At 34.5% G+C, this 25,319-nt stretch overlaps 2 protein-coding genes and 1 long non-coding RNA gene across 4 annotated transcripts; 1 reads left to right on the top strand and 2 right to left on the bottom strand.

Moving 5' to 3' along the window:
- Window positions 1-1,200: 1,200 nt before the first annotated feature.
- Window positions 1,201-23,719, bottom strand: LOC149479791 (uncharacterized). 2 transcript variants are annotated; one of them, XM_089707110.1, is made up of 8 exons: window positions 23,339-23,719; window positions 22,182-23,303; window positions 6,640-6,893; window positions 5,625-5,732; window positions 4,496-4,581; window positions 3,299-3,422; window positions 2,460-2,638; window positions 1,201-1,755 (listed from the first exon to the last, which is right to left on the bottom strand). In XM_089707110.1, the coding sequence occupies exons 2-8, from the start codon at window positions 23,146-23,148 to the stop codon at window positions 1,533-1,535; spliced, it is 1,941 nt and encodes a 646-aa protein (XP_089563236.1). In that variant the 5' UTR covers window positions 23,149-23,303; window positions 23,339-23,719; the 3' UTR covers window positions 1,201-1,532. The 2 variants fall into 2 exon arrangements, with proteins under 2 accessions (XP_089563236.1, XP_089563237.1); XM_089707111.1 differs by having other exon boundaries at window positions 3,299-3,419; window positions 22,182-23,719.
- Window positions 9,323-10,716, top strand: LOC149479793 (uncharacterized). The gene is made up of 3 exons (XR_016317105.1): window positions 9,323-9,746; window positions 9,873-9,934; window positions 10,010-10,716. It is a non-coding gene; the product is annotated as an uncharacterized LOC149479793 (long non-coding RNA).
- On the bottom strand, window positions 17,398-20,441 carry LOC149479792 (uncharacterized). Its single transcript, XM_089707112.1, has 2 exons — window positions 20,199-20,441; window positions 17,398-19,047 (listed from the first exon to the last, which is right to left on the bottom strand). Exon 2 carries the CDS (start codon window positions 19,028-19,030, stop codon window positions 18,656-18,658), a length of 375 nt encoding a protein of 124 aa, XP_089563238.1. The 5' UTR covers window positions 19,031-19,047; window positions 20,199-20,441; the 3' UTR covers window positions 17,398-18,655.
- Window positions 23,720-25,319: the final 1,600 nt, after the last annotated feature.

Raw genomic sequence — 25,319 nt, 5'->3', positions numbered from 1 at the left:
CCTTAACACAGCCGAAGCACTAAGTAAAATAATGCTCATATTTATGCGACAACGAGACAGGTAATCTAGAAGACATTAATTTATCTACATGCAATATTTACAAATATCATTTACATATTTCCGACCGACCAAATACATAACTATATTTGTAAATCAATCTATGAATTCACAAAAACATATTGTTCTATGAAATAATTAAAAAATAAACTCTCAGTCTTCTATTAAATAGTAATAGTAGATCGTTATAAACAAGATCCTTCCGATTTACATACATACAATTTTTACAGAATGGATTGTTTCTTAATTATTTACCAATATAGTTCGTACTTCACATCGAGTGGGTTCCTCGGAAGCCCTTTAGCGAAAAACACTTGGTGCGGTACATCCAGACAATTTGAAAGCTGGCAGTGAATCTTCTCGACACAAAATCATTCTTTCGTATAATTATATTACAGTCACCATCTGTGTCAAGGCTGTATTATTTATAAGAATGTTTTTCTTGATTAACGTTGCACAACTATACTGGCAATTTTTGAAGTGAAAACTTCTTTAGCGGCGTTGAGCACTTTTTCTGTAATGGGTATAAAATCTTAAACTCGCATCAGGACACGTGACCTGATCGAAAAAGCGTAAGACGGATACCATTCCAAAATATCAAACATGCTCAACGTTAATAATCAAGTTTTCACTTCTGTTCGGAGTGCAACCCGTCTTTTTTTATATTATTTTGATGATACATTTATTTAGTTTATTTTATTACTAAGTATATGATTGTAGTGCAAGGTCATGTGATTGGACCATCTATTGCATGGCCACATCATTTTACTGTACATATATTTTCTATTATTGTAGAAATACTTATAAGCCCCATCATGTTTCTTATATTAAAAAGTGTTAACTGTTGTATATGAACACATATAAGAATTTTTTTGATTGCAAATTCCGGATTGTGAAGTTTATTCAGTGATTAAAGCATCAGGGATAATGTTTAGAGGCTTAATATTGACTTCATTTGTGTCTACTACAGTGCAGACATATTTTTGGTCTTGTTATTTACATGTGTAGCCTGTTCTCTTCTCAAATGTGTTATTTGGCGACTAATCTAATCTCCCTTTGTTGTTTTTGCATTCATACAGAGCTGCAGTTCTGATCCTTTACTGTTCTCTATACATTGGACGCAATCATTATCGCTCCTCTTACAAATAGCCGCTTATCACCGAGAGTTCACTTTTTTCGCACTGAATACTATGATACAGACTGTGAACCAGTAAATGTTAATCGCTGCTATATGTTCCATCACTTTACACTCCGCACATGTTCACATTGTTCACTTCACTGTTCCCGGAGACTGATCACTTGGCCCTTGCCCGTTTTGCTTGGTGGGACATGGGCCAGGCTCAGTGACTTATCTGACACTAGACCAGACCGTAACATACTCGAACTGCCGCATGTGATCACTGCACTATCCATACTGTTCACTCCGTTCACTGTTCTGTTCACTGATCACTGCACGGTTCCCGCCACTCCGTATACTAGTTGGCCCTTGCCCGCTTCGCCTGGTGGGACGGTTGTGGGGCATGGGCCGGACGCGGGGGCTGATGCGGGGGCTCATCTGCCGCTAAACCAGACCGCAGCATGTATTTAAACTGCGGCATGTGTTGCATCACATCACGTATCTGGACAAGGGCCATGCCGTTCTCGCCGGCTGCAGCAGATTTGCACTTGCCCGAGTTGCGCAGCACTTGCAGTTGCGTTCTGTAAAAGAATAATGATAATAAATTTTTTTTCTGTTTAGGAAAGTAAATTTTTTTGATAATAAAGGCTAAGAGGATAATGATAATAAGTTTTTTTTTCTGTTTAGGAAAATTAAGTTTTCCGATAATAAAGGCTTATACAGGGTGTCCCACTGTTGGTATACTAAGCTCCAAGGAGGTTATAGTTTTGCATACGCTGAGTACGTAAAAAATACTTATAAAATTCCAGACGCATTTTTTTTCAAATAGATGAATTTTTAAAACTCTATGTTGTACACCCATATCAAGCAACCCGCCCAATTTTGACACCCGCACGTGAGCTATCGTTTAAGATTATGTTTTCATAGATAAAATGCTCACATTAGAGAAACGGTGCTAAGCTAGAGAAGAAAACATGAATTATCAGGAAAAATCTAGCAAAAATTTTTTGATGTAATTTTGTTGTTTAAGTATTTTTTACATGATCAGTGTATGCAAAAGTACAATTCCCTTCCCGCTTAGTATACAAATAGTGGGACACCTTGTATACATATAAGAAATAAATTTCGTCATATTATGTCGTTGGTGATCTGTCGTTTTGTCAATGTTTGGGGAGACCTATTTCCCACAGACATTTTAAAAAGGTTGAACCTTAACGATGAAAAAAGCACGGAAGACAGTGGACATTTTAAAAAGGTTAAAAACGCAAATTTGTAGGACACTAACGAGTTGGGTCGGTACAGCGACAGGCCGAGCGCGTCGAGCATGGCGCGGCACGTGGTGAGCGACACGCGCGGGAAGAAGTGGCTCGCGAGGTCCGGCAGCGTCATCAGCAGCTCCGTGTACTGGTAGGGCTTCGCGTTGATGCACGGCACCATCGTGTTCTCCACTAGGGCTTTCTGGACCTGCACACAGATAGAAAAAACCATTAGAAATGTGTTAAAAATTCAAATTCAAATTATATTTATTTGCAAGAATGTAGTTACAAATTTAAGATGTTTTGATTACAATATTATGTGGCTAATACATTCTACCCATTGATTGGGTGTGCAAATATTAAAAAAGAAAGTTGATTAGTTTAATTATTTAAATGTACACACAATTCAATTTTAACAATTACGCGAACGCACTACGATTTACACGATTATATCACACACTTATCACACACAAATCACAATTCAGTTTACACTACTTCAAAAGAGCGTATGTGCCGAACACACGTGTCAGAAGTGAAACTTTTTTGGCAAGATTCAAAGATAACAAAATCATCGCCTTACTCTATGACGTGACGGTTAGCCATGACGTGACCTTTAAATTTTACTCTCAACGCGCCTAAAAAAGTTTCTCTTCAAAAAAACATTTTCAAGGATCTTTTAAACATTTAGCAAATAACACCTATTAACGAAAATGTTTATGGCTTTTAAAAATACTTTAAAACTATCTGTTAAAAAACAATGCAGAACCAAATAATAATTATAAACAAGATATTTTTCTTTCAAATACATTTTTTTTTTAAATAAATAATTTTTATATCCATAAAAATTACATATATCGAAGAATCTCACCTTATACGGCGTATGGTTGCCAATGGTGCTGATGTCTGGTATGGGCGTGAGGCGCTTTCGCGTGTCCGCCGCGTGAGAGGTTGAGTGGCCATTCATGTTGCCGCTCACTTGCGGGGAAACGCTGCTAATTTCATACAAATATTATTACTTTTGTACAAAAAATGTTAATATAGTTCGATTCCCACTTAATGGTGGATCGGAAGTTGGGTGCAGGTGCGAGTGCGGGTGTGCAAAGGTCCCTTAACGTCCCGCTAATACCTAAAAGAGCCGCCATCAAGTTTGAATCATACTGTATTTTATTGTATTTGATTTCACACTTTTTCTTATATATACATTTAGAAATTAAAGACTGACGGATTTCTATAGAATGTTGGTAAAATAATTATTAACATAGTTTAAAAAAAAACAATGCTGAAACTCATGAAATAATTGTATTGTCAGCAATCCTTGATAAGTTTACAAAGTTCGAATTAAATATGTTTAAAGTGGGTCTTAAGTCTGCATCTTGCAAAGAGTATGTTTATATTATGAGAAAAATAATACATTTTTCAACATTTGTGTTTCCGTTGATTATTTTCAAATAAAACTTGGAAATAGTAATAGTAACTGATATAAATAAAATGTAATTAAAACTTCACTACAATTAGTTTATGAGTGATCATTCTAACAAGTGACAAACAACTTTCTAGTCGCATGAGATTTCTAATTCATCATAATATATTTTTTACTACATAATATTAAACTATTTAATTTAAAATGTTAAAATAATCGACAACTTTAAATTAAAGCTTAATTTTGAGAAAATTTGCTATTTTATAATGACCATAAACTCATGCGACTAGACAAATAGAGCAGTGTCAAGACAATGGCGACTGGAGAATCTAAATACCAACTTGTAAGACAGCCTTTATTTTCAATAAACATTTTGTAAACAAAACTATTTCATACAGGAGGCGAAGGAAATCTAACAGATAATCCTTTCTGGAATTATAAGCAAAAAAATTTTTTTTTTATTCCAGTGCATTATATATTTACTATATTTGTCACAATGTCTGTCTATCATGGGTTCGATTCTTCTTTTTTTAGTGTCAATTATTTTTTAATAATTGTGAATTAACACCACAGACTACAAACTAGCTAGCACAAAATAAGGGCCGTCTTTCTTTGAAATAGAATAAAAAAAAATATAATGCTCACTTCATATTGGTAGAGTTTTCCGAAATTCGCACCAGAGGAGGGGGCGGTTGCTGACCCATCGCCATTGTTATTGCACTGTTCGGAAACTGCAATAAACGATAAACAACACCAAATTTTACACAATATGTCTACTATACATATAATTTATATTTCTATGGGCCCTCTGCACAATGGGCAGCGTTGGGCGAGTAGAGGCAATCACGATAGACTTGTAGAGGGACTAAATGACCGACCGTCATTGTAGATGTTGTTTCATATTCGCCGTAATGGTGACCAATATCGACGATCATTTGTTGGGCCAACACTGCCCATTGGAAAGACGGGCCCATATGGCAAACGGTTTCAACTTCTTGCCAGTTGCAGTGTTCCAAAAAAAAACTGTCAAGTCAAATTCGCGCGCAAATATGGCGGGAAACTTCATTTAAGGTGTCAATTTACGTTCTTATAAAAGATGCGATGACCATAGTTTTGAAAAATCTAAATTGTATTCATAAAAAAAAATTGATTTTTTTTGTACAGATTGGTTAAATTGACTTTGGAATTATTTTTCCTTAATTACAGAACCATAACATTATCTAAGTACATATAAAGGTGTTGGGGTTTTCCTATTTACAAAATATGAATTCCAAGAACAAAGTCTAACAAACGTAAAACTTCCGTCATTAAAACATACAAATACATAAAGTACTATTTATAACTTTGGAGGTATTGATCTATGCTATGAGAAGTATCTAGAATGTTTAAACGGACTAATTTATATTAGTACACTCTTTTCTTAAGATTTTAAGAGGGTTCCAATTATTTAGTATTCATTTTATATTACGAGTAGGGTGGATTCGGATAATTGGCTATACGGTTAATCGGCGGTCGGATAATCGTCATTATTTTGTAATATAATTATATCTAATACATATACATATTATATTATAATATAATACTAGCTGTGCTCTGCTCCGTTCCTGTTGGTCTTAGCGTGATGATAATAATATATAGCCTATAGCCTTCCTCGATAAATGGGCTATCTAGCACAGAAATAATTGTTCAAATCAGACCAGTAGTTCCTGAGATTAGCGCGTTCAAACAAACAAACAAACAAACTCTTCAGCTTTATTATAAGTATTGATTATACCTGTACAGTTCTCTGGTTGTGCGATCTGTGCTGCGGCATGCTCGCCGCCGCGGCTGCGATCGCCGCGTTGTTGTAACGAGCGGCGGCTTGCGCTTGGGCAACTTGCGCCTACCAACAAATATGCTATTATTAGCTAGGAACGTGTATAGGAATGTGTATTATTGGCTAGGAATGTGTATTATTAGCTAGGAATGTGTATTATTAGCTAGGAACGTGTATAGGAATGTGTATTATTGGCTAGGAATGGATATTCTTTGCTCAGATATAATATGTCAATTTGTATTTGGTATGCACGTATATTATAGGGATAAGCTGACAACGTATGCGTGGGAATATGTGGGTGTGTGTGTGTGCGTGCTTGTGTGAAGTTTATCAAATTGCAGGATAAGTCATACATATTTTAACGGTTCTTCTGCTAAGCCAATAGAATCTATTTTGTTTTGAATATTTAAATTTCAGTTACCTATTATCTCTGCCTAGAAACACAATATTGGATATAATGAAAAATCATTGGGCTTATTACCAAACCTTATCTTTCCCAACTGTATCTTTCAATGGCTTGGGACATTATCATGAAATTTTAACCACTCTTAGATAACCTTTGTCAATGACTGTTAACTGTTTATCATGACGCATGTATTCAATGGAAAACCTTCACTCTTCAGGTTATTATTAGTAAATTCAGAAGTTATTGCGAAGTAATCGAATTATTTTAACAAAGTATTCTACAGTCTGAGAAAGAACGTCAATATCGAGGACTTGCGTATAAAGAATCAACATGTTTGTGTATTAAAAAATCGAATCTAGCTATTCGTCACATATAATTAGTCTCATATAAGCTATTTGACTACCAATATCAATTAAAAATTTGTTTGTGTAATCATGTTTGTATTTACACTGTGTATTTCCAAAACGTGCGAGTTACTTAATAATATTTGTGACTTGTGTTGTGCATACGATTTATTTACCTAGATCTAGGGAGACTATATCATGGACCAAAAACTATATAGCTCACCTGAGCCAACCGCAGCACTTGCTGCGTCTGTGCCTGGGTCAGCGTACCAGGCAGGGTCCATCCATTGGCCAGGGCTTGCACGGCCGCAGCCGATATACCACCATGGGGCATCTGCATGGCCGCGGAGGCCGGCGAGTGTCGCTGTGCGGGCCGGCGGCCGCGGGACGGCACGTTGGCGACCGCGCCCGCGACGCCCGCGCCGGGGGGCGGGGCGGGCGGCGCGCGCGTCCACTGCCCGCCGCCGGACACGGAGCCTGAAAGCGCGGGAATTGGTTAACGAGATTGATATTTATTATTACATATTTAACACTTTATTAGTTGTACAATCAGGAAAACCTTAGAATTACTTACAGCTAAAAAACAGAGTACAACTAACTTGGCGGCCTTATCACTACGTAGTGATCTCTTCCAGGCATCAGATACTATGACTATGGAGTTTCTTGCCGGTTCTTCTCCATAGATACTGCTTTCCGAATCGGTGGTAAATGTTAAAATTATGTAATGACGATGCGAAAGTGCTTCTAAAAGAAGTCTAATTGAATAAATAAATGTTTGAGTTTGATTATAAAAGAAAACATTTATTTAATGGCACATAGAATACTAGTGTGCAGTTTAGAGCTGAGAATGCAAAACGCCAGGAAAAGAGTGAATTATAAAACAAACAGCGCTAGCTTATTAAAATTTACCTATAACTTCCAAAAATTAAACTAACTTGGCCGAAATAATTAAAGTCGAATGAAAATATTCTAATGTATTAAGCTAAATTCGATCGATTTCTAAATTTTATTTTGAAGTAACCTAACCTTATCAAATTCAAAGTACCCTCACATACAAAACTAACCTAATAAATTTCTAACCACCGTTACTTGCCAACAACCATAGCTTTAACAAGTGATATTATATTTATTACGATCGTTTTCATTACAATAATACAAATTCAGAATGTTGCTTATTAAATTTCTTGCATCTCTGTAGAATCGGCAAGAAACTTAATAGTTAACAGTTTGACCCACTAAAGACTGTTCTGTTGTTTAATTTAATAATTAATAATACTCGTCTAAACATTGAATAGATGTTTGTACATTTGTATATGTACATTTCACACTAAAATATAGGAATATTTTAGTGGCTATATTTCATCACGCTACGGGCAACAGGAGTGGAGGAGCCACGGGGGTGAAACCGCGCGGAGCAGCTAGTAATTGATAAGGCCGTCCTCTCTGCTGATATTGTAATAAGTTTTAATTTTAAGCATCTAGGTAGGTATTTGTATGCCAGCTAAATTATTTTTATTATATTTTGTAATAGAAAAATCTCGGCAAACACATATAGGCATAATGATAAAGGCATGTACACAAATTCACATTTGACATTAGCAGGTGCCAGGTACCTAAACAGAAAAAAGTCTTTCGGATGCAAAATCACGGAAAATACAAATAATAAGATAAATGGTTTACATTGAAACATGATAATTTGATAAGCAATTCAGAGAACGTTAAATGAAATTAATGTAGGGACGATTTGGGACATCCGGCAAAATATACTACGCGGCCGGGTGACTAGTATAAGTATACATAAATATAAATAATAAAAAAAAGTTTCGTCGTGGATGATAGGCGATAGCCAGTATTATAAATAGTACACCTTTCATTTTTATGTTGTGCTTGTAATGGCCTAAATTGGATTATAATTTATAGATACCAGACCACTATCAACAATTGAAGCAAGAATCATACGTATTTTTGTCTCTAATTTACCTAAATCATAGGCACCTACGTAGGTAAATTCTACTCAATACTCATCAAATATCTTTAATTGACAGTTTTTTATTTCAGAACTAGCTTTCCGCCCGCGGCTTCGCCAGCTTTGCCTAAAACATAATAAATTATATACCTTCCTCTTGAATCACTCTATCTATTAAAAAAAACCGCATCAAAATTCAAAATCCGTTGCGTAGTTTTAAAGATTAGGGACATAGGGACAGAGAAAGAGACTTTGTTTTATTCCTACTAGGTACCTATGTAGTGATTATGCCTTTTTTGGCGCGTATTTATTACAACAATAATACTCATATTATCATAGATTATTTTACAATTACACGACTATTAGGCAAGTGAAAGTTTGTTAGACTTCTAGTGATTGATTACACTCAAATCAGTATTAATTATTATGAATTAAGCAATTAAACATGAGCAAAATATTCAAGAATAGTAATAGGAATATCTATATATTGTTTTCATTGACTTTAATACATACATTATTAATCGTATAGGTGGTGAATCAATTTTGAGAATTCTTTTTTTTTTTTGAGACGACTTTACGATTTTGATTAATCGATTTAAAAAAGCATTATAATAATATGTACTATGTTTGCGAAAAAATATTGTGAAATAAGGGTTGCCCGTAAAAATCATCATGTAACGGTAACGCTGACGTATTAACCTACGTCAAGTGCGCTGTGCGCTAAATAACAATAACGTGTACGCACTCAAAAACACTAGTTACTAAGAAATGAAACAAATCTAAAGCCTGAAACAAAGTTTAAGGTGATGAATTAATTTTTCTAACATTTACGGCCCTTTTTAAACCTTCGTAATTTTTATATTATTAAAGTTGTCGTGATGAAAATTCTTGACAAGAAAGTTCAATAGTAACACAATATCTACCGTTTTAGAAACATGATTCCATGATATTTTCTCGATAGAAAAAAAATACAAAGTTGTCATTGTTATTTTTTTTTAATCTCTGGCATCTTCAAAATAACAAACGTAAAGTTACGACTTTTTGGATATTAACTATAAAATATACAACCTATACGTCTACCGATTTAGAATTTTGAAATATGCGATGGTTTTGAAATAAACAAGAAATACTTGAAATTAGCGCGCGACCAGCCAATATAGCGAGAGCCGCCCTGTACCTTCCTACCCCGATCGCTGCACGAGTCATTCCCGCTACGGCCGTCACACGGGGAACTTGTGTCGCTCGCGCAATCGTAACAAAGGGTGACAACACGATAAGACAAATGGGGACAATAAAGAAAATAAGAAGAAGAAACATAAAGGTTGGAGGAAAAAGAATGCTTACAATTGGAACAAATTAATGAAGTAAGTTGGTTTTATTTTAAATTTGATGATAATTGTATTATAGACGATGTTTGATACGTACCCCTGTTTTAAGTACATAACGAATGTGTAAGATTTTTTCATTTATAGCATAGATAATCTTTTCAGAAATCCGGAATCCAGAAGGAAAATAAACCCACTGATTGTTCACAATGTGAACCCACTCCTTCGTAAGTACCTTTATTCAGTCAAAAATGTATGTTATCAACGCTCTACTTTTTTTTATCGCATGATTCCATTTTTAGCAAAAAGCAACAAAGTGCAAAGAAATAAAAAATCATGGTGAACTTAGTGGAAGTATGGTGGATGTAATATGGAACAGGAGCTCATTGGAGTAGTATTATATTTAAAAAAATACGAAAAAATTTCAAGAATTACATTTCTTAGTAGGTGGTAGATAAGTATGTTGTATAAAGAATTTGATGTTGATATTTATTTCATTTATACTTACTACACCTGTGCGGGAAATTGCTTAGTACTAAAACAGGTTTATATTCATATTTACATAGTAATGTGAGTTTTCATTTCGAAAAATTTTGTGTAAGTATATTAAATTGAGTTCCTGGGTGATCTGGAAACACAATTGGGCCCGGAAGATGGCGCTGCAGTCACTCCTCCTAATCACATGAACCGATTTGGATGAATATTTGTGTGCACATTTCATTGTTGTGGGATGATTGGTTGATTCGTTTTCACATTAGCTAATATTATGTATTTTTGTTGTAAACTTAATGTTTATAATACATTATTATTGGTATAAATAAGCCAGTGTTCGTCTCACATTGCTGTACCTGCCTACCTACCCTACCAGGGCCTAACTTTGTTCTGGCTATTTTATTTTGATTATTTGTAATGAATAATTACAATTATAATAGAGTGCAAAAAATAAATACATGCGTCAATATATTTTGTGTTTTTTTTTTAACAATTTTTTTATTTAAAAAAATATCATTCCGACCGCACCTATTATAACCTGTATTATTTTGTAATAAAGTAAACATTACTAAATAATAATAATTAATAATAATGTCTAAGAAGTTGTTAAAAAGAAGATTATTTGTTTATAAGCAAGAAAATAAAACCAATAAATCAACAATTAAATAAATGTATAACAATATTATAACTGTATGACGACTCCATACATGTTTGTCCCGAGTCGGCCAGCGGCAGCGCGGCGAGTTTGCAAGAATGACTTCGCGCACACCCGCGTTCGCGATAGCGAGCTATTAGACTCCGCCCGCCAAGCAGTGGATTTTTTTTTGTGTATCGTCTTAAGCGGCGCATCTGATAAGAAATCCCGCAATGACACCGTACCCGCTTTAATGACACCGTAAAAGATGAATAAAAAACGATAACATCAAATCCGCCGATCGAGCACTGCGTGCGTAAACCTCTTTGATACGAATTCAATGAATTGAATTAAGACACCATAGAAGGGTATTAGTCCATTGAATGAGTCCCTCCAAGGGGGGTCTAGAGTGCGTGAGTTAGTAACGTAAGATGTTTCTTCGGAAACATGTCAAGAGTCCCTAGGTAATAAACATACTAAAACCCCGGGCCACTAGGAGGAGCCCCAGAGTGGGGGGAGGGGGGAAATGGGTCCATTTTTTCAATTTTCGCTTAAATCTCAAAAACAGTACATGTTAGAGAAAAACTTTCAAGGAAAAGTTGAAAGGCCATAAAATTATCTACAAGTTGTACCTGAATCATTTTTTCCTATATCCTACCGTTTCTGAGTTATACGCAGTAAAACATGATTTTGGCTCAAACAATTTCCACATCAATCGATCAAAAAATATTTCTTTCTTCCAAAAAACTCAAATGTGCAACTTGTGACCGGTACTGATAGATTGCTCTTAATTAGGTCTATAATTGGTAAAATAAACACATTCCTCCATGGAAGCCTTTAGGAGGAATCGATTGTCAAAATATTATATTAGGGCAGTTTGAGTTACTGAACTTGATCTTTTTATTTTTTTCTTCCAAAAAACTCAAAAGTGCAATTTGTGACCGGTACAGATAGATTGCTCATAATTGGGTCTATCATTGCTAAAAATACCAGATTCCACCACGGAGGCGTTTACGGGGAATTGAATTTTATCAGGGTAGTTACGATACATGAACTTTTTATTTTTTTTCTTCCAAAAAGCTCAAAAGTGCAACTTGTGACCGGTACAGATAGATTGCTCATAATCAGGTCTATCATTGATAAAAAAAACAGATTCCACCATGGAGGCGTTTAGGAGGTATTGAATTTTATTAGGGTAGTTAGTTAAAAAGTCCATGTATCGTAACTACCCTAATAAAATTCAATACCTCCTAAACGCCTCCATGGTGGAATCTGGTTTTTTTACCAATGATAGACCTAATTATGAGCAATCTATCGGTACCGGTCACAAGTTGCACTTTTGAGCTTTTTGGAAGAAAAAAAATAAAAAGTTCATGTATCGTAACTACCCTGATAAAATTCAATTCCCCGTAAACGCCTCCGTGGTGGAATCTAGTATTTTTATCAATGATAGACCTTATTATGAGCAATCTATCTGTACCGGTCACAAGTTGCACTTTTGAGTTTTTTGGAAGAAAAAAATAAAAAGATCAAGTTCAGTTACTCAAACTACCCTAATATAATATTTTGACAATCGATTCCTCTTAAAGGCTTCCATGGAGGAATGTGTTTATTTTACTAATTATAGACCTAATTAAGAGCAATTTATCAGTACCGGTCACAAGTTGCACATTTGAGTTTTTTGGAAGAAAAAAATAAAAAGATTAAGTTCAGTAACTCAAACTACCCTAATATAATATTTTGACAATCGATTCCTCCTAAAGGCTTCCATGGAGGAATGTGTTTATTTTACCAATTATAGACCTAATTAAGAGCAATATATCAGTATCGGTCACAAGTTGCACTTTTGAGTTTTTTTGGAGAAAAAAAAATAAAAAGTTCAAGTATCGTAACTACCCTAATAAAATTCAATTCCCCGTAAACGCCTCCGTGGTGGAATCTGGTATTTTTATCAATGATAGAACCAATTATGAGCAATCTATCTGTACCGGTCACAAGTTGCACTTTTGAGTTTTTTGGAAGAAAAAAATAAAAAGATCAAGTTCAGTAACTCAAACTACCATAATATAATATTTTGACAATCGATTCCTCCTAAAGGCTTCCATGGAGGAATGTGTTTATTTTACCAATTATAGACCTAATTAAGAGAAATCTATCAGTACCGGTCACAAGTTGCACATTTGAGTTTTTTGGAAGAAAGAAATATTTTTTGATCGATTGATGTGGAAATTGTTTGAGCCAAAATCATGTTTTACTGCGTATAACTCTGAAACGGTAGGATATAGGAAAAAATGATTCAGGTACAACTTGTAGATAATTTTATGGCCTTTCAACTTTTCCTTGAAAGTTTTTCTCTAACATGTACCGTTTTTGAGATTTAAGCGAAAAATGAAAAAATGGACCCATTTCCCCCATCCCCCCACTCCGGGGCTCCTCCTAGTGGCCCGGGGTTTTAGTATGTTTATTACATAGGGACTCTTGACATGTTTCCGAAGAAACATCTTACGTTACTAACTCACGCACTCTAGAACTTTTTATTCAATGGACTATATCTACTGCGCGAATTAGGTCAAAACTCAAACACGCACCAGAGTTATCACATTTTCGCAGAAGTCTCAACGAATATTCCGTAAAATTAATACGAAGTCGGAAGCCACAACCACGTGTAATAATATATACATATCGCACCCCTAGATGAAGACTCCGGTAACTCAAAAAGTGCCCGTTTTGAGTTAATGGCCTTTTCAAATCCTCGTATCGAGTACCTACACGGAGATATAACTCACGTAACAATATCGTCCACCATTTTGAAAAAATGGCGCGAAACATTACTTTAGTTGAATGACCTTGCCCCGCACCGCCCGTAGACTAGTCCGCCATCTTTAGTTAATTCCCGATCGACACAGGTGAAGGATGCTTCAAAAGTTGCACATTTTAAGTTGCAGGAGTTTACGTGAAGTTTATAAGGTAAGTTTATTTTCTTATTTGGAGTTGATTAAGTTTTGCTGAAATTTCGTTGATATTTAGGACTGCTCATTTTGATTTGCAGGGGTTTTGATGATATTGTATCACAATGTTTTTTTGGCTATTTTGAGTTACTTTAATTTACATGAAAATTTACGTAAATTTTGAGTTAACTCAGTTTTCTTGAATAAAAGATTAACTCTGTTTATTGTTGCTTGTTTAGTTAAATACGCAATTATAATAAAGTAAATAGATTATTTATAACATTTTCAATTGATTTCTTTCTATGTTATAAATGTTCGAAGTAAGATCGTGAAGTTTTGCTGTTTTTTTTTAGTTGGTTGACTTTACTTGATTTTTTAATGAATGTGATCATTATTTGCTTTCAGAATTATGAAAGGTCGGGGAAAATTGATGTTAGAGATGTTGAACACAAAAAAGGAGGATCCTGACCCGCTAGAAGCATCGGAGGGTTCAAGGAATTTGTCCCCGGGTACAATAATGGTCACAAAAATACTAACAATTTTTATTCTATTTTTTAGAATAAACATCTATTTACTTATTGCTGTGATTTGAAGAAAATTATGATAGTTATTAAGTATAGTTTTAGCTAAGCAATAAGTAGTCCACGATCTCAATTTTATTAAAATACCTAGTAATTATTAGTAATAATAGTTTGTAATAATAAGTTCATATGTACCATTTTTTGAATACATATTTAAATTTTCTAATATTATGCATTTTTATTTAAAAAAAATATTTATTTATTTATTTATGAATGAAAAACTAGTAATATAACTCAAAACTCCTCAGCAAAAATCCGCTTTTTTTTAGGTGAAACTCATTTTAATTTCAGGTAAAGTAAACTAACTCTTCTTAGTGTACAAAAAAGTTCAATATTTCTACTTCAAAACCCCGGTAACTAAAAAAAAATATATTGTTCAGGTTTTTAACAGTCAATAAACAAACAAGTTAATCCAACACGGTCTAAAAATATTATCTTTAAATGTGTATAGTTAGAGTTTTGATATCTTTTCTAAATGCAGAAATATCAGTTTTTCTTTATTTCTGAAAAAACTGGTTTTTTGAGTTACCGGAGTCTTCATCTAGGGGTGCGATATATTGTAACCTTTTCTTCCTAACCCACTATCTCCCTTTAATGGACTGGAAAAATACTGTATGTCTATTTTTCTAATAAGTTCTTATTTGTTTACTTTGGGTGAATGAAACGTATTAAAAAATATGATAATCAGTTGTTTACTTTACATAATTAATACACGCTTCGTTTACGGCGTCTTTGGAAAGGTCCAAAAATATTTGTTATTGCACGCCTCATAAGCGAAGCGTTGAGGTGGGTACTACTGTCACTTCGCGCAAAACATCTGATTTTTCAAACTTAAAATGTCTTTATGTATCATACATTGCACTTGTAAGATAATACATACACACACATATTAAGAAAAAACACTATTTTTAACATTCATGATATTTTTGATGTCATTTTTGTTATTTAAACTAGTTAAAAAACAGTTTAAAAAAGTTCTGTCTTGGACGTCCGTGTGTCTGTATGTGCGGAGGATTTTCTTGTTAACACGATAGCGACCGAAATACTTTACTAATCGAGTCTTTTTGCACGCCTCATAAGCGAAGCGTTGAGGTGGGTACTACTGTCACTTCGCGCAAAACATCTGAATTTTCAAACTTAAAATGTCTTTATGTATCATACATTGCACTTGTAAGATAATAAATACACACACATATTAAGAAAAAACACTATTTTTAACGTTCATGATATTTTTGATGTCATTTTTGTTATTTAAACTAGTTAAAAAACAGTTTAAAAAAGTTCTGTCTTGGACGTCCGTGTGTCTGTATGTGCGGATCCTTTTTCTTGTTAACACGATAGCGACCGAAATACTTTACTAATCGAGTCTTTTTTTTTCTCTTACGCTTGAGTATGCTCAGGAATAGAACCCTTTCATTTTTCAGGGTCTGATTCGATGTGGTTTAATTGTTATTAAATAAACAAAAATAATAATTAATAAATATTTATTAAAAAAAAATTATGAGGCGTGCACTTTTGGATTTTCCAAATTATTTTTTTTCTCTTACGCTTGAGTATGCTCAGGAATAGAACCCTTTCATTTTTCAGGGTCTGATTCGATGTGGTTTAATTGTTATTAAATAAACAAAAATAACAATTAATAAATAATTATTAAAAAAAAAATATGAGGCGTGCACTTTTGGATTTTCCAAACTATTATTAGTATTTATTTAACATGGTCAATGCTCTTATGTGACCGTCTTATCCCTTTAGTTTCTATGATCTGTGGTCTCATCTATTCCATTTATAATGTCCTTACTGGATTGACTCTTGTAATAAAACGAGTGGAGTGGGGAGACGTACATTTCAAGGCTGGCCATCTCATTGAATGTTTAAAATTTACAACCAACTAATTGTGATTATAAAGGGCGAGGCATACACAGATTTTAAATACGCCATGCCATAATGCCGCGTGTACATGGCATGAACAAAACAGCATAGACTGTTATCAGATAGCATGCTTATAGCTCTTGTTTGTAAAACTCTTATCCTTAAACCCTAATCATAACTGGATTAATCTAAGTCTAGATAACACTTTAAAGAAAAACATGTGGTGCTTATTGACGCGAAAACAAAACTGGAAGGGTGTGAAATAGCGAATCTACATACGAGCCACGGCCGAGAAAGTACCTTTTTGTGTTTACGCTAAAGCAAATTGTCATACTACAAGCAATACACAAAATCTATGCAGCTGTAAAGTGACGACTTTCGGCAGTGCGGCATAAGGTCACTCTGAACATAATATCGATAATGCAAAAGTCACTTAATATCATAAAGCCTTGACATTAATACAGGGGCCATAGACAAGATTTTTTTCTTATTGATCATTATCACATACCCAAAAAAATCATCATGTTAAAAATAGATATTAGAGAAATTAATGGACCAATGAATAATTAAGCAAACTGCAGATAAGAAAAATCTTGTTGACACAGTTACAAGTTAAAAGGAAATCTTTTTTATATTGTAGACAATGTAATGCAAATTATTTTTTATCATGTCAAGGCTTACTTGAAGGTCCAACCTCAGCTGCAAACAACTTTAAAACCACTTTATACCGAGACCTATACTATAAATAACAAGTGCAAGATATAGAATTAAAAATAGCTTTGCTTTGGCTGTTAAATTTGGCATATACATATTATGTATTTAAAATTTCATTGTGTAAAGTTAGGATTAAAATATATACAGAAATAAACATTAAGATTTTTGTAATAATACTTATTATATTTAGTTTGCAAAGATGAAAACACACACATCAGGACAAACAATTAATAAACATCTATCCTTCTTATTTTTAACTAGGTGCTCCGCGCGGTTTCACCCCCGTGGCTCCACTCCTGTTGCCCGTAGCGTGATGAAATATAGCCTATAACCTTCCTCGATAAATGGGCTATCTAACACCGAAAGAATTTTTCAAATCGGACCAGTAGTTCCCGAGATTAGTGCGTTCAAACAAACAAACAAACAAACTCTTCAGCTTTATAATATTAGTATAGATTATGTTAAAAAAAATTGGTTGTTTGTAAAGTAGGTTTACGATCGAGATGTTTACGTGATAACGTCTTATTGGTGATATAAGTATTTGGGAAGTAAGGAATTAATGAAGATAACAATTTTTTCAAATTTACAATTACATCTATCGTTTTATTCACACTTTTGATGATAAATTTCGGGTGTAAAATGACAAGTTTACTTATTCGACTATGGGCCGATTTTTCATTGCTTAGATAAAACTTATCCGTCCAATAAAGTATTACACGATAATATTAAAAACGTCACGTAAACTGTCAAATACGGGCAATTAGAATACGTTTTTAAAATGGTAGTTTTATACATTATTCGACGAATAAGTTTTAACCAAGGATTGAAAAATCAGCCCTATGACATTTTTCTTCATACAAAGATACTTTTATACATTTATACAAACATTTATGCATACATACATAACATACAATACGATCAGTTACAATCTTCACGTAAATTTATCTGTTTCCAATCTGGGTAATTCTGTTCAGGATAGGACGATGATAGGAAAAGTAAGAAATAAAAGGAAGGTTTTCAGCTGTTATGTGCCATGCAAAAGTCAGGTCGATGGTTGTTCCTTTTAACGTAGTAGACTTTGAAACATCTGACAAGTTTTCAAGATTGAACGTTTCTTTCATGAATCTGAGGAATGAGTCATCTGTCATAACGTTTTTGTTGAAATCACCACACAGAAGAATGGGTATATTAGAATCAACTTGAAGGAACGGGGGCACGTACTGGGTGTTGTGAATGTACGGACCGAGTGCTTGCCAGAGTAACATTCCGACGTTTTGCGTACTAGCTCCTGGATGAACGTATATATCGCCGAGCACAAACTTGAAGGTGGTATCTGCAGTAAAGCAAGTAACTTCAGTCAAGCACACATCTCCTGAGGTTTTGATGTGACGAGCTGAGTCTGTAATCGCAATTTCAACCACTTTCGCTGTAGTTTCGAAATTTGGTTCGATGATAATCTGCGATAGATTGCAACTCCTCCAGCTGCGTTGGTGTCTGAATCAGTTCGATTATTATTCCTGGATATGCACTCATATTTGTTAATAGGAAGTGGTGGACAACTGTCTCGCATCCACGTTTCAGTCAGAACTAAATAGTCGGATCTTAGTATGACTGTATCTGTTTCTAAATCCTCAACGTGGGCGCTTAAACTTTGAAAATTGATGTTTGTTATAATTGTTTGTCCCAAGTCGGTAGCATCATCACAGAATTTTACTTGGTGCACTGCTGCTTGATTCGATGAAGCACTGGGTTGTGCAGCACTCCTAACTCTTTTTGACGCTGTCGAGATGCACGTTTTCGCTGAGCGCTGGTTTGTGCAATTTTAGTTGTCTCCACCGTGCCGCTGGCGAGAGCTATTGCAGCTTTACGTAGATGGTACGCTTTACGTTGTCTTTCAGCAGCTTTTCTTGCAAACTCCGCGGCCTGTTCTGGGGTTCTTATAGCTGCTACACGTTTTCTGTACTCACGATTTCGCAGGGCATTCTTTTCGGCAGTGGTGGGTTTTGCAGACGTTGTCGGCAAAGCATCCTCGGTCTCCATCGGTGTACTGGATGTTGAAGGAATGTGCGCACAGGGATCCATCATGTTGAGCGTAGTGATTTCTATGGAACACAAAATATTTTTATTCCAAATGAAATGAAGTCATTTGGAAGTTTTGTAAAATACACATTTCCTGTACTCACGGTTTCGCAAGGTATTAGATTCAATAATAAATAAGAAATATTCAATTATATAAATAAGAAATATTAGCAACTAGCTTTCGCCCGCGGCTCCGCCCGCGTAACGTTTATTCCTTCCCTCGGGAAATTAGTAATATTATTAAAAAGTACCCTATGTCCTTTTCTACACCCCAGACAACGTGTATGCAAAATTTCATGGTGATCCGTACAGTAGCTAAAGCGTGAAGTAAAGTGAAGCTAATTCCGTTTAAATTATCAATAAATGATATTCAATTAATAAGAAATAAAATTTGAATTGAAATCAATACTAATTTTGAATGTTTGAATTTGTAATACGCGCCTTTACCAACTTGGCACATAAGAATGATTACATGCATTGTGATTGGTCGCTCGAATCGTAGGTTAGAAATTAGAATGCAGGGTTTTGACAAGTGAGAGATTTTAATTTGGTATTATAATTCCGTTTAAATTATCAATAAATGATATTCAATCAATCCATACTATCCATACTAATATTATAAATGCGAAAGTAACTCTGTCTGTCTGTCTGTTACTCAATCACGCCTAAACTACTGAACCAATTTGCATGAAATTTGGTATGGAGATATTTTGATACCCGAGAAAGGACATAGGCTACCTTTTATTGCGAAATATGTACCACGGGCGAAGCCGGGGCGGACCTCTAGTTAGAAATAAAATTTGAATTGATTTCAATACTAATTTTAAATGTTTGAATTTGTATTTATACATGAGAATGGTTTCTTGCATTGTGATTGGTCGCTCGAGTCGTAGGTTAGAATGCATTGTTTTGACAGGTGAGAGATTTTAATTCGATATTCTAATCATTCACACGACGCGACGCGCTCCTTTATCTATTTTTTCCGTATTATAATAATTATTTAGGGTATGAGTCCAACTATGTTTTTATTTAACACTACCACAATTCATTTTTATCATAACAACCTCTAAATTTCGTTTGTTTACAAATTACACATGTCTTTTTTCCATCTTTCATTTCTTTTACAAGTTTATTCAAGAATGTTAATTGTTAGTAAGTAGGCTATTTTATTCACCTTTTTTTGTTGCAATTGTTGTAACACTTCACTTGCACTTCACATTTTGTTTCACTGTTAAATATTCCACGAAAACTTAACCGCACGAGAAAATCTCCATTCGTTTGCATGCCGCTAGAGTGAGAGAGACGGAAGATCAGTCCATTCACTCGAACGCTATGCCTGCCTCCGCTCGTGAGGATTCCGCGTGACAAGTTTCACGGAATGACTGGCAGCGCTCGAGATGAGACGGGAGATCGGTCCGTCTCTCTCTCGTTGTACCTGCGATCGCGCTCGTGAGGTTTTGGTGTGACACAAAGACGGACCGATCTCCCGTCTCATCTCGAGCGCTGCCACCAATAGGACGTTATCACGTAAACATCTCGATCGTAAGCCTACTTTACAAACAACCAATTTTTTTTCAAAGATGAGTATCTCAAGTCCCTCTATCAACAACATTGTAATATAAAAAAGCTATAAATAGAAACATCAGCAAATAAAGTATAGGTATTTTACCAAAAAATATATCAAAATGAGGTAGGCCTCAGATATATTTTTTGGAACATATTTAAATATTCCATGTAGAATCACTTCCTTGTTTAAGAATAATTAAAATTTAAGTAGTATTTTTATTGTCATATTTAAATGATATTATAATCAATGTTGATTATTTTTATTAATAAATAAATTTGCTTTTAAAATACCTAGATCCTGGCCTAGCCTGGCCTAGATCCAATACAGAATGGGAATTATTTTAAAATAAAAGCAGAATTCATATTGTTTTGGAAGGATAGATGTTTATTAATTTTTCATGTCACAGCTACTGCATAATGATATTTGCCATCAAGATAGCTTAAAACCATGTAAAAAAATATTATTCAGCAATACCTAGATCAATCCTAGAATAGTGACAATAAATAAAATTATTAGTTTTATTAATAATACTAGCTTTCCGCCCACAGTTTCACCCGCTTTGTCTAAAACCTAATAAATTATATACTAAAACCTTCCTCTTGAATCACTCTATCTATAACAAAAAACTGCATCAAAATCAGTTGCGTAATTTTAAAGATTTAAGCATATAATATAGGGACATAGGGACAGAAAAAGCGACTTTATTTTATACTATGTAGTGATGATGATAAACTTTTTATAAGCTTCAGCTGTATGTCAGTATGTAACCAACATGTTTGTATGTAATTTACTCCAGATTTTGACCCACTTTTAACAGATTCAATTAAAACTTTGTACACTATCAAGGAACCAATCCTTACAATAATATCATAAGTTTGAGTGTGTGTTTTAGTTATTATTATTGTTAAATAGTATTACTGAAATAGTGATAGCGTAATCAAGATTCTATAGTTTAGTTCTATGAGACTTATTAATTTCTATGATGCTGAAAATAGTTGATACTAAAAATATCATCCATACTAATATTATAAATGCGAAAGTAACTCTGTCTGTCTGTCTGTTACTCAATCACGCCTTAACTACTGAACCAATTTGCATGAAATTTGGTATAGAGATATTTTGATACCCGAGAAAGGACATAGGATAGGTTTTATCCCGGAAATCCTACGGGAACGGGTTTTTCTTTGAAAACGCGGGCGAAGCCGCGGGCGGAAAGCTAGTTTTAAATAATTTATATGGAAAACTGCATTAAATGTAAAACTAAAAATTAAAGTGCTTTTGAACAACATACAGCTAAAGCAAATAAATTGTTATAAAATAAATAATATCATAAAAAGTCAGCTTCAAGAGTATTTGGAACATCTAAAAACCAGGCCAGATAATATTATATATTAAATACCTATGTCATCAATAACTCTGAATTTATTTTATAAGTTTCAAAAATAATGATGAAAGCATAAATAAAAGTGTGTTTGTTTGTAAATTGTGTGAATATTGTAAAAAAAGCTTCTAGAGACAAGACCATTGCCTAATAAAACATACAAAACTCATAAAATAATATTATAATAATGTACACAAAAATATTCCTACCTTTAGCGGAGATTAGCAGCTGTGAATCCACAACTTTGTTCGGCCAATATTCCTCAAACTCTGTTCCAGGTGGGAAATAACTTTTAATGTCTGATAAACTAATCACTGAGCAAGTTTCACTCGCAAACAGTTCATTCCTAATGCCTTGCACTTTACAACAGAACTTAAGATATGACAAGTCCCAGCCCTTGAGCTGATCGGCTTTCAACTTCAAATTGTCCGTTTCACCTTCAAAATAGAACAACGGCACAAACTTTTGATTGTCTCGCACTGTATATGGAACCACTGATTCCTTATTTATCCTGATAAAACCACATTTGTCTTTATTATTAGTTGTACCACGTAACAACTTATTGTAACACACATCTAAGAAATTATAAAACTCATCTGCGTCCGATAGTCTCACAACCAAGTCCTTTTGAGTGAACGGCTCCCGTCCAAACTGACTGTCACAATGCCGATTATTGATTTCATTCAACAGCAATGCCTCTATTTCTGTGATGTAATAACTTCGTATGCAGGTACACGAGTAGATATCTGCATGTAGATAGTTCAGGTACTTGTTAAGAAGTTTGATTTCCACCATACGTACTGCTACGTACTTCTCTCCGGACCGGTAGATGTAGGGAATGTGACACTTGCCAAGCATATCCCAGCCGAAGTGACCCTTCCAGCTGGCTTCATCTGGTGCCGGCGTCTTTTTATCATCGCTAACTGGCCTCTGCTCCGTTGCAGACGGCGTGCCAGGTTTTTGGTTGCGTGTTAAGAAGTTTAAAATGCCCATTTGACCGCCAACTGCGGGGGCTGCACCACCGAGCCGGGCGCCAGGAGGCGGCCGCGCGGCTGCGACTGAAGCCGCCAATGCCTTTGCCTTATTGGCCTCCACCATCTTCGCGGCCAGTTCCCTAATTTCAGCTTCATCGGGCCGCTCGGTTTTGATCTTTACTGCTGGTATAGTTTCTGTCATCTTGACAAACACAAGATAATTGCACTAAAATCAAAGTCTGGGTGTTATTTACGTTTTATTAACATAGCACAAGCTACATCCTGACAATTAGGGCTGATATATGAAGTCAACTCCCATGACAACTTCGGCTTTTTGGAATAAACACTGAGTTATCACTATATTGTTTGACAACACTTTTCACAATTCACACGCGTAGCTACTTTGATAATAAGTAGTTTTTATTTTATTTTGATCTTCGAACATACAATGCGGCCAAGAATTGATTACACTTGCACTCGAGTGTGTTCATCCATGAGTTTCAAACAACTGACTCCACAACATAAACTTCCGTCATAACTCGAAAAACTTTTTGAAAATTAAATTTTTCAACGTTTTCGTAGTATATTAGAATTACTTTTATTCGAAAATAATAATTGATCCACTCAAAAAAATATTTTTGTTTCCACGCTGCGGACGAGGGAACATGAAACCCAAATTTTGTGTTCACGAGGGAAATGCCCAATACCGTTGTATAGTCTCGTGGGGAGTACATACTACATTTTTCACCTTTTGGTGACTCAGCAACGAACAAAATGGCCGCCGACAAGGCTTTGTTGGCCAATCGGGCCATAGCTTGCATATACATACCTACAAAAATTCACGTCTGTGACGTAACCGCACTCCTCACGAGACTATTTCTCAAGGACTTTTCATTTTTAGTTTTTGAGCTAAATATAATATTAATGGATAACCCAAAGCGCCAATAATTTCTTAAAAAGAACGAGTCATGATATCTCTTAATACATTTCATTCAAAATATTTCTATGTTCTATAAAACAAATCTTAAAACTTCATCAAAAATAAGATTTATGAATGTACTCTTACAAAGTAGGTAGTCACTATGGATAGTCTCGTGTCACCGTTTCTGAACAAATAAGGAGGCTATGAACTAATCAAATTTCTAAATTCGACCTTATGTCTATTGAGATAAGATTGATGTTTTTAATTTAATAAGAATAATTTGCGCCTTAGTGCCGAGTGTAGCGAGACTATCCGACGCGCGCATTCCTCGTACAATAATCCCCTGCATGAGTAAGCGAGATGGAAATACACAAAAAGTACATGTCAAATGTTTAGGTATTTTACTATGGACGTAAAGAGAACGTAGGTAGGTATATAATGCAATTACAAACTTACGTAAGCACATCTAACCTACTTTATAGTAAAGTGGGTACTGTATAGCGGTTGATCCAAATTAATAAAATTATATTTTTAGTCATGAACTTAAAGTAAAGCTTAACAGTTTATCATTAATAATGTACGTATACATTATCTTTATATTTTATGTTAGGTTACAAAATTGTTAGAAACCTATTTATTGTAGTCTTTAAATAAATAAGCAATAAAGCAGATAGACAGAGCGGTAATAACTTCCTCACTAAATTATAAGTTAGAACATATTAGATAAGTACCTACAATACTTAATTAATAGTACCTACACAATAGTTTATAACTCCGACATGATATTGATTTACTTTTTTGTACGAATAAAAATATATGATGCTTAATTTTATGTCTCTAGACTTTATGTCTCTACTACGGATTATGCCGAGTTAGTTTTTATTGATTAAAAAGTCAAAACAGTAGGTACTTACTATGTTTATTTTTTCCAGATTCAGTTTAGAACTAGGCGAATATTTGCCTAATAAAATTATCAAAATGTACCTATCTTAGGTTAATTTCGCTAACGATACAAGCTACGTAGTTAGGTACATTATTATATATTTTATCATTCATGTTTTCTGATAAAGTTGGTTTAATGCTCTAAGGATAAAGTGTAGTAATTTTATGAATAATAATTAGGTAAGTAGGTACCTAACTAATTAATTTTTACCCACGACGAGAGCATAACTTTCTTAAAATTTTGGGGATTCAGAGTAGGTAGGTAAGTACATACCTACCTACCTATTTCAATTTTTGTTAAAATTATTTTTACATAACATTGGAATTATATTGCGAAGCTAAGACAATTAAAAAGTACTATGTAGGTACTTAGTTAAGAGGAGCATGCGTGCTTTTGTCGATATTAAAATAACTTAATAAGAACCTAACTATGTAGTGTATTACTAAACGAGGCCTACATATTATTAACTCAATGGTTCAAAACCCAGAAATACAATCTATAATCAGAT

The sequence above is a fragment of the Colias philodice genome, chromosome 19, assembly GCF_061535455.1.
Source record: "Colias philodice isolate Cphi_HAF_F1 chromosome 19, ilColPhil1 Martin Lab GWU primary, whole genome shotgun sequence".
In the NCBI taxonomy this organism is placed as follows: domain Eukaryota; kingdom Metazoa; phylum Arthropoda; class Insecta; order Lepidoptera; family Pieridae; genus Colias; species Colias philodice.
Note: the sequence above shows the minus strand (reverse complement) of the source record. Positions and strands in the feature narration are given on the sequence as shown.